We start from the raw sequence: 10,229 nt of genomic DNA on the forward strand, positions 1-10,229 counted from the left end.
GGGGAATGTTGTGTTGTGTTGGTGAGCTCTGCCTGTCAGGCAGGGGTATGTAGTGTTGTGTTGGTGAGCTCTGTCTGTCGGGCAAGGGGTATGTAGTGTTGTGTTGGTGAGCTCTGTCTGCCAGGCAGGAGCATGTTGTGTTGTATTGGTGAGCTCTGCCTGCCAGGCAGGGGCATGTTGTGTTGTGTTGGTGAGCTCTGCCTGCCAGGCAGAGGAATGTAGTGTTGTGTTGGTGAGCTCTGCCTGCCAGGCAGGGGTATGTTGTGTTGTGTTGGTGAGCTCTGCCTGCCAGGCAGGGGCATGTTGTGTTGTGTTGGTGAGCTCTGCCTGCCAGGCAGGGGCATGTTGTTTTGTGTTGGTGAGCTCTGCCTGCCAGGCAGGGGTATGTTGTGTTGTGTTGGTGAGCTCTGTCTGCCAGGCAAGGGCATGTTGTGTTGTGTTGGTGAGCTCTGCCTGCCAGGCAGGGGAATGTTGTGTTGTGTTGGTGAGCTCTGCCTGCCAGGCAGGGGAATGTAGTGTTGTGTTGGTGAGCTCTGCCTGCCAGGCAGGGGCATGTTGTGTTGTGTTGGTGAGCCCTGCCTGCCAGGCAGCCTGTTAATGATACTAATGATGATCATGCAGAGTGTGACTTCTGTTCCAGAGGTCGGCCCATCTCCCCACCACTCCTTTGCTCCCCCCGCGCCCCGCTGGCAGCCACCAGATGGTTCGGTCTCCCAAATGAAATTAGGTCAGAGCAGGAAGCAATCACAGAGCAGCTGGGTTGTGTAAGGAGCTCCCTGTGTAACAGCGGGGTCACGCCGGAAAACACGGCCACACAGATTCTGACATATTACAGTTACTACTGTACAGAGAGATATATATATATAATGTTGGGCTGCCACAGAGATCAAGTCTGGACACCCATCCGCCATTTTGGCACAGAACATTCCACTCAAGGATCTAACCTAGATTCTAATCTAGAGTGGACTTTCCTCACAAGAATGTTGATGATGATTTGATAGTGGTGCGTTTCTACGGCAACGTAGCAGTGCTGAGATCCACCCCTCCTCCTAATGTTAATGTCACACATGCCAGACCATAATAAGTTCAGACTGCGGGGAACTGGCTGAGGGATAATTATATCTGAGTAAGGAAACAGCAGCTGGTCAGAGGCCTGGTGCTGCTACTGCTGCTGTTGCCTGCTGGATACACCTGGGGTTCCCTTATCTGCCACAAACTATGGATCCCGGATCAGTTTGTATTTACTCAGTAATGACCTATGGCTAGGACTGGATCTGACCCTAAATCAGTTCTAAGCGCCACTAAGAGTTCCCTTACAAAGCCACCTGTTCAGCATGCCAGATCACTGAGAAGGGGAGGAAGGAACGATGGATAGTAGTGTCAGAATGAACTCTGAAAACCATGTAACCTTTCAGCTCTCAGTGGAATCCTGGAGAATACAAAAAGTTGCTAAGCTTTCCAAAAAACATTATTCCTCAATTATGTCAATTAGGCTTCATTGGGAGGATTAAGGGAACAACAAGACAGAGGTATTTCCTGTTTGGGACGCACTGGGAGCGAGAGACTGAGGAGAGGAGGATAGCCTTTGAAACAGTGAGAGTTACACTAGGTCATCCATTGACTGGATACCACTCTGAGAAGTCACGCCCCTCCCTTTACCCTTGTTGACTTCTTCAATGAACAGAATGAAGGATACACATTTTAAGAATGGAATCCAGCCGGTTGCTCTCACCAAGGGATCAAACTCCTCCAGCCTATAGGAAGTTGTAGAGTGCAAAAACAAGAAGTGAGCTAGTAAGTGGTAACTGACCTTCTCTGCGACGGTTGACCCACAGGAAGTGCTTTGTCTTCGTAGAAGCGCCTCATGGCGAACCTGTCCAGTGCCTGGTCAGCACTGAAGACCACAGGAGAGACAAAGGTCATGATCGGCTCTTCTTCACTAAACACATACAATATACTATACAATAAGTTTGCCCTGAAATGACCCTGAAAAGTGTCTTCTCCCTTAAAAAACATCATTAATCGACCGTGTCCCTTAAGAAGTGTCCTTAATCTACAGCTTTTCATCTTTTTCCATCCCCACAATGCTACATTATCCCAGTGTTATTATCTGATCAATGTACAGATGTAGGATCTTAATTTGATCACCCTGTTTTTTTATTTTTTATTTACCTTTATTTCACTAGGCAAGTCAGTTAAGAACAAATTCTTATTTTCAATGATGGCCTAGGAACAGTGGGTTAAGTGCCTGTTCAGGGGCAGAACGACAGATTTGTACCTAGTCAGCTCGGGGATTTGAACTTGCAACCTTCCGGTTACTAGTCCAACGCCCCTGTTGCAGGAAAACTTTCCTGAAATGCAGGAAATGTTTAACTTATAGTGTATTTTAGATTAAAAAGTATTCTGAAGTTCAAAAATGTCCATGAATTATAATCCACATAACAATTCAATAGTTTTGACCTTTCTTATTCCTTAGTGAAAGTGTAAGATTGTAAGTCCCATCCCCCACCCTGAAACATCTGGAGTCTTTACAGGGTATGACATATGTACTGTAAATGTTCCTCTTTATTGACCAAAAATACACCAGAGCCTGAACAGAATGTTTCGGCATAACAACCACATCAGTGTTTAATATGAGGCCCGATCCCAATTCCCTTTGGCCTATCTATCTGTTACAGATCTACGTGCTTGTCCTGACATCACCCCAAGTTTTTGTCTATGACTTGACCGACAGTTTACTTCCTGAAATGACTGCCTTCAATTCCAATTGACCCCAACACTGATAGACATCTAAAATGACATGTATAGAATGGACAAATGTCTGTTTGTATTCATCTGGAAATATCTGTGAACTTTAAGGATGTACGGAACCCCAAGCAGGGTGGTGATACGGAATGAATACATTGTTCCATGTTGACTAATAACAAACAGGGTACATGAGGTCAGTTTGTCTGCAGTCAGAAGTCTCTGGTACCTGGCTGATATGTTGACTAATAACAAACAGGGTACATGAGGTCAGTTTGTCTGCAGTCAGAAGTCTCTGGTACCTGGCTGATATGTTGACTAATAACAAACAGGTTACATGAGGTCAGTTTGTCTGCAGTCAGAAGTCTCTGGTACCTGGCTGATATGTTGACTAATAACAAACAGGGTACATGAGGTCAGTTTGTCTGCAGTCAGAAGTCTCTGGTACCTGGCTGATATGTTGACTAATAACAAACAGGTTACATGAGGTCAGTTTGTCTGCAGTCAGAAGTCTCTGGTACCTGGCTGATATGTTGACTAATAACAAACAGGGTACATGAGGTCAGTTTGTCTGCAGTCAGAAGTCTCTGGTACCTGGCTGATATGTTGACTAATAACAAACAGGGTACATGAGGTCAGTTTGTCTGCAGTCAGAAGTCTCTGGTACCTGGCTGATATGTTGACTAATAACAAACAGGGTACATGAGGTCAGTTTGTCTGCAGTCAGAAGTCTCTGGTACCTGGCTGATATGTTGACTAATAACAAACAGGGTACATGAGGTCAGTTTGTCTGCAGTCAGAAGTCTCTGGTACCTGGCTGATATGTTGACTAATAACAAACAGGTTACATGAGGTCAGTTTGTCTGCAGTCAGAAGTCTCTGGTACCTGGCTGATATGTTGCTGTAATGCATGTAGGCAGCCACCACCACTCCTGTTCTCCCACGGTTCCCCTGCAGAAAGAGAGAGAGGGGGGGAGAGAGGGGAAGGGAGAGGAAGACAGATGGTGAGAGGGAGAGAGAGAATAGGGGGAGATAGGGGGAGAGAGGGAGAGAGAGGGAGGGAGAGGGGGAGGGAGAGGGGGAGAGGGAGGGAGAGAGGGAGAGAGGGGTAGGGAGAGGGGGGAGAGAGGGGTAGGGAGAGGGAGACAGAGGGTGAGAGGGAGAGAGAGAAGAGAGGGAGAGAGAGGGAGGGAGAGGGGGAGAGAGGGGGAGAGGGAGGGAGAGGGAGAGAGAGGGGGAGAGGGGGAGAGGGAGGGAGAGGGAGAGAGGCAGAGAGAGGGGTAGGGGGAGAGAGGGGAGAGAGGGAGATATATTTTTTGAGAAAGAATACAAGGCTATTTTTAGTTACACACTTGAAGGCCGAATAATGTTTGTACCTGCACTGTAGACATGTAAATGCTGGACGGTGAGTTAGATTTGAGTGACCAGGCTATTTTCAAACTGTCACAGATGGAATGTGATCAAACTGCCTGGTTCCATTTATCACAATGACATTGTTTGTGGTCAAATCCAACTGAAGCTATAAATGCAACACTACCGGAGAAACCTTTGACCCTCAACTCTGAAACAGCAAGTGGAACATTTCTGACTGGGGCGATAACAAATAGCATTTAATCAAGTTAGGCGTTTCTGAATGGAAGCAGTTCTTCCATCTTGACCAAAAGCTTCAATTTCAGGACGAGGGGGAAAATAAGTGTTGGTAACCATGGGGATGCTCTGTTTGCTACCACTTGTTGTACATATTGAATAAAATGTTCCCCCACAGACTTATCAAGTTACTACTCACTATTCAGCTACATTTACTCAAAGTCTTTAACACGGATTGATAGAGACTTGAGATGAAGTTTTTAAAGTCGTTTTTTGGGGAGTTACTGCTTTTTACATTGGATCATTCATGACAAGTTGTATGATGAATCATTGGGCCTGAGAGGTTGGGGGAGGAGGATGTGCTGCCAAAACACAGGCAGCAGCAGCAACAGCCTCTATTAGAATCAAATTGCTCTCATGTTCACTGGATTTCTTTGTGAAATACGGCTTCAGTCTAACAGTCTGCAGTTAAGGACCATTTAAGTGTTTAACCAGCAATACTAGAATGTGGAGGACTTGTCTTCCAACTACAAGACAGCTTGATTATCCCACTTTGACCACTTTGACCTTCACTTTGACCTTCTCCCTTACCTCACCTCGCTCATCAACTCATCCCTGACCGCTGGCTACGTCCCTTCCGTCTTCAAGAGAGCGAGAGTTGCACCCCTTCTGAAAAAACCTACACTCGATCCCTCCGATGTCAACAATTACAGACCAGTATCCCTTCTTTCTTTTCTCTCCAAAACTCTTGAACGTGCCGTCCTTGGCCAGCTCTCCCGCTATCTCTCTCTGAATGACCTTCTTGATCCAAATCAGTCAGGTTTCAAGACTAGTCATTCAACTGAGACTGCTCTCCTCTGTATCACGGAGGCGCTCCGCACTGCTAAAGCTAACTCTCTCTCCTCTGCTCTCATCCTTCTAGATCTATCGGCTGCCTTCGATACTGTGAACCATCAGATCCTCCTCTCCACCCTCTCCGAGTTGGGCATCTCCGGCGCGGCCCACGCTTGGATTGCGTCCTACCTGACAGGTCGCTCCTACCAGGTGGCGTGGCGAGAATCTGTCTCCTCACCACGCGCTCTCACCACTGGTGTCCCCCAGGGCTCTGTTCTTGGCCCTCTCCTATTCTCGCTATACACCAAGTCACTTGGCTCTGTCATAACCTCACATGGTCTCTCTTATCATTGCTATGCAGACGACACACAATTAATCTTCTCCTTTCCCCCTTCTGATGACCAGGTGGCGAATCGCATCTCTGCATGTCTGGCAGACATATCAGTGTGGATGACGGATCACCACCTCAAGCTGAACCTCGGCAAGACGGAGCTGCTCTTCCTCCCGGGGAAGGACTGCCCGTTCCATGATCTCGCCATCACGGTTGACAACTCCATTGTGTCCTCCTCCCAGAGCGCCAAGAACCTTGGCGTGATCCTGGACAACACCCTGTCGTTCTCAACCAACATCAAGGCGGTGGCCCGTTCCTGTAGGTTCATGCTCTACAACATCCGCAGAGTACGACCCTGCCTCACACAGGAAGCGGCGCAGGTCCTAATCCAGGCACTTGTCATCTCCCGTCTGGATTACTGCAACTCGCTGTTGGCTGGGCTCCCTGCCTGTGCCATTAAACCCCTTCAACTCATCCAGAACGCCGCAGCCCGTCTGGTGTTCAACCTTCCCAAGTTCTCTCACGTCACCCCGCTCCTCCGTTCTCTCCACTGGCTTCCAGTTGAAGCTCGCATCCGCTACAAGACCATGGTGCTTGCCTACGGAGCTGTGAGGGGAACGGCACCTCAGTACCTCCAGGCTCTGATCAGGCCCTACACCCAAACAAGGGCACTGCGTTCATCCACCTCTGGCCTGCTCGCCTCCCTACCACTGAGGAAGTACAGCTCCCGCTCAGCCCAGTCAAAACTGTTCGCTGCCCTGCCCCCCAATGGTGGAACAAACTCCCTCACGACGCCAGGACAGCGGAGTCAATCACCACCTTCCGGAGACACCTGAAACCCCACCTCTTTAAGGAATACCTAGGATAGGATAAGTAATCCCTCTCACCCCCCCTAAGTTTTAGATGCACTATTGTTAAGTGACTGTCCCACTGGATGTCATAAGGTGAATGCACCAATTTGTAAGTCGCTCTGGATAAGAGCGTCTGCTAAATGACTTAAATGTAAAATGTAAATGTAAGGTACAGGGAGACAGTTTAGCGTTTTACCTCCTTACCAATGAGGATGGAGGACATACAGAGTAAAGTATTCATAGGGGACTTTCTCCCTGGGGCCTGGCTGTCTCCTTTCACACTCTTCAAACAGAGAGCACCCTCTACTGTCCTTAACACAGTGGACCGCGGCATACTGTAACACTCCCTGGAAGAAACCCTTCCTTCCTCCCTTCCCTGGAGTGATCAGTGATCTGTAAGACCACGGGACCCTGTTCCAATACCCTGACTATGTATCCTTCCTTCCTCCCTTCCCTGGAGTGATCAGAGATTTGTAAGACCACGGGACCCTGTTCCAATACCCTGACTATGTATCCTTCCTTCCTCCCTTCCCTGGAGTGATCAGTGATCTGTAAGACCATGGGACCCTGTTCCAATACCCTGACTATGTATCCTTCCTTCTTCCCTTCCCTGGAGTGATCAGTGATCTGTAAGACCACGGGACCCTGTTCCAATACCCTGACTATGTATCCTTCCTTCCTCCCTTCCCTGGAGTGATCAGAGATCTGTAAGACCACGGGACCCTGTTCCAATACCCTGACTATGTATCCTTCCTTCCTCCCTTCCCTGGAGTGATCAGTGATCTGTAAGACCATGGGACCCTGTTCCAATACCCTGACTATGTATCCTTCCTTCTTCCCTTCCCTGGAGTGATCAGTGATCTGTAAGACCATGGGACCCTGTTCCAATACCCTGACTATGTATCCTTCCTTCTTCCCTTCCCTGGAGTGATCAGTGATCTGTAAGACCACGGGACCCTGTTCCAAAACCCTGACTATGTATCCTTCCTTCCTCCCTTCCCTGGAGTGATCAGTGATCTGTAAGACCACGGGACCCGGTTCCAATACCCTGACTATGTATCCTTCCTTCTTCCCTTCCCTGGAGTGATCAGTGATCTGTAAGACCACGGGACCCGGTTCCAATACCCTGACTATGTATCCTTCCTTCTTCCCTTCCCTGGAGTGATCAGTGATCTGTAAGACCACGGGACCCTGTTCCAATACCCTGACTATGTATCCTTCCTTCCTCCCTTCCCTGGAGTGATCAGAGATCTGTAAGACCACGGGACCCGGTTCCAATACCCTGACTATGTATCCTTCCTTCTTCCCTTCCCTGGAGTGATCAGAGATCTGTAAGACCACGGGACCCGGTTCCAATACCCTGACTATGTATCCTTCCTTCTTCCCTTCCCTGGAGTGATCAGAGATCTGTAAGACCACGGGACCCGGTTCCAATACCCTGACTATGTATCCTTCCTTCCTCCCTTCCCTGGAGTGATGTGTCCGACCACCTACCTTGTTGTGAAGCACCACTACATTGTGTTGGTCAGCGTTGAGCCAGGTGTCCATGGCCTTGCACATGCTGCAGATCTTATCCAGGGCAGGAGCATAATGGTCTGGCCAGCCAAACTCCAGCACCTACAGGGGACCACACAGACCACTATCACATATCAAAACTTCCACCACTACCATTGCATTTAGGAGAGTTGTGTGTGTGTGTGTGCGTGCGTGCATTCATGCGTGTGTATTTGTGTGTGTGTGTGTGTGTGTGTGTGTGTGTGTGTGTGTGTGTGTGTGTGTGTGTGTGTGTGTGTGTGTGTGTGTGTGTGTGTGTGTGTGTGTGTGTGTGTGTGTGTGTGTGTGTGTGTGTGTGCGTGTGCGTGCGTGCGTTCATGCGTGTGTATTTGTGTGTGTGTGTGTGTGTGTGTGTGTGTGCGTGCGTGCGTGCGTGCGTACGTTCATGCGTGTGTATTTGTGTGTGTATACCTTGTGGTTAAGCTTGGTGATGTCATTCCTCCGCTCACTTAGGTTGAGGAGCTGAAATCCCAAAACCCACACCAATAAGCATGAGAACGATTCCAGGAAACAGTTGTACATCAGCAACAGGATGTGACAGGGTGCATGAAAAGCCACCACACCAGCAGACAGGCCCGGTAGTGAGGTAGAGCAGTGGCAGGACAGGGGTCTCACCAGATAGTGTTCCCCGTGTTTGGAGGCCAGCATGGAGGCCACCTCCTTGATGTTGGAGGTGTAGCTGCGCTCCTCTGCTCCGCTGGGGAAGGAGACAGAGATGATCCTCTCGGTGATGTACACCAGGTCCACCTCATAGTTCTCATCCATGGCCTGCAGCAGACTGATACTCCTGGGGAGAGGAGAGAGGAGAGAGGAGAGAGGAGAGAGGAGAGAGGAGAGAGGAGAGAGGAGAGAGGAGAGAGGAGGAGATGAGAAGAGAGAGGAGATGAGGGGAGAAGAGAAGGGAGGAGGGGATAGATAGTTAGACAGGTGATATACAACAGGGCCACCACATAGTTCTCATCCATGGCCTGCAGCAGACTGATACTCCTGGGGAGGAGAGAGGAGGGAGGAGAGAGGAGAGAGGAGGAGATGAGAAGAGAGATGAGATGAGGGGAGAGGAGAGAGGAGGAGATGAGAAGAGAGAGGAGATGAGGGGAGAAGAGAAGGGAGGAGGGGATAGATAGTTAGACAGGTGATATACAACAGGGCCACCACATAGTTCTCATCCATGGCCTGCAGCAGACTGATACTCCTGGGGAGGAGAGAGGAGGGAGGAGAGAGGAGAGAGGAGGAGATGAGAAGAGAGATGAGATGAGGGGAGAAGAGAAGGGAGGAGGGGATAGATAGTTAGACAGGTGATATACAACAGGGCCACCACATAGTCCTCCTCCAGTACTGAGTGCTAAGTGCTGATCTTATAATCTTGTTCCTTATGATCTAAAAGGTCAAACTGATCCGAGATCACCACTGCTACTCTGTATGAATATGGCCCCTGATATCTTACAGGGTTTGTACATCAGCACTAGTCTATGAAGCTCTTCCTTGGTGGCTCTTGTGTGTGGTATCTATTATCTAGCATATCTTTGATGTATGAGTCTTCAGTACTGACAAACCGATGTGATTTATGTCTATGGTAATTGGACGTGGCGTCATATGATATCACACATGTTTTCATAAACATCTTCAATCCTAGTTTTTCAGTTCAGAAGAAAGTGTTCTGGAATGATCCAAGCGGTTATTGCGCAATCATTCTGATCAGCTCCCCAAATCCCGACTCCCAGTTGGCTGTTAGATGGGAAACGTAGCTGGAGAAACAGGCATGGTTGTCACAGTGATCTGACAACAGGATAGAATACATCCTGATGGGGTTTTGATAGGCCTGTGTCCATGGATTTCAGTGTGTGTTGAGCGCTATGGGCATCAATGAACCGAAACGTGAGGTCAGAGAAACAGGTGTAAACGTGGCCGTATACTGCAGTAGATGAGGAATAGTGGCAGCCTGGATAGTGAGGGAAAGACAGTGGTCTCTCTTACCGTGATGGCCTTCGTCTAGTCTGCTCACTCTTACAGGACCTTGGGGTTCCCTACAGAGAACACAGAGAAGATAGAGCACACACTCAGTCTCCTTGATCAACTTGGCATTGTTTGTGTTTGACGTAAGTGTGCGAGTGAGTGTAATACACAACTGCATTGTAAATTCCACATTAAAGCACACTGGATCTGGTCTTCTACTATATCAAATCCAAACACAAATGGATGTAATTTAGCCATGAGGAGATGCGTCCATTGCATTGAGATAACATGATATCCCTGGGGACGTACTTGTACCCAGTGTCCCCATCCTCAGTCTAACTATAGAGAGAAAAGCAGTGGAGAATATCGAGGAG

The 10,229-nt window shown here is 48.6% G+C and overlaps 1 protein-coding gene across 15 annotated transcripts in view; it reads right to left on the reverse strand.

Moving 5' to 3' along the window:
- The window catches only part of LOC124011440 (tensin-like), a 335,052-nt gene that overhangs the window by 50,670 nt on the left and 274,153 nt on the right, over positions 1–10,229 (reverse strand). For all 15 annotated transcript variants that reach the window (XM_046324825.1, XM_046324821.1, XM_046324823.1 and 12 more), the window contains 6 exons: positions 9,877–9,926; positions 8,518–8,689; positions 8,314–8,364; positions 7,843–7,965; positions 3,632–3,696; positions 1,811–1,894 (listed from right to left, as the gene is read on the reverse strand). In XM_046324825.1, coding sequence (XP_046180781.1) covers positions 1,811–1,894; positions 3,632–3,696; positions 7,843–7,965; positions 8,314–8,364; positions 8,518–8,689; positions 9,877–9,926 — 545 coding nt within the window. The remainder of the gene's footprint in view (positions 1–1,810; positions 1,895–3,631; positions 3,697–7,842; positions 7,966–8,313; positions 8,365–8,517; positions 8,690–9,876; positions 9,927–10,229) is intronic.

Source organism: Oncorhynchus gorbuscha, linkage group LG23 (genome assembly GCF_021184085.1).
Source record: "Oncorhynchus gorbuscha isolate QuinsamMale2020 ecotype Even-year linkage group LG23, OgorEven_v1.0, whole genome shotgun sequence".
NCBI lineage: Eukaryota > Metazoa > Chordata > Actinopteri > Salmoniformes > Salmonidae > Oncorhynchus > Oncorhynchus gorbuscha.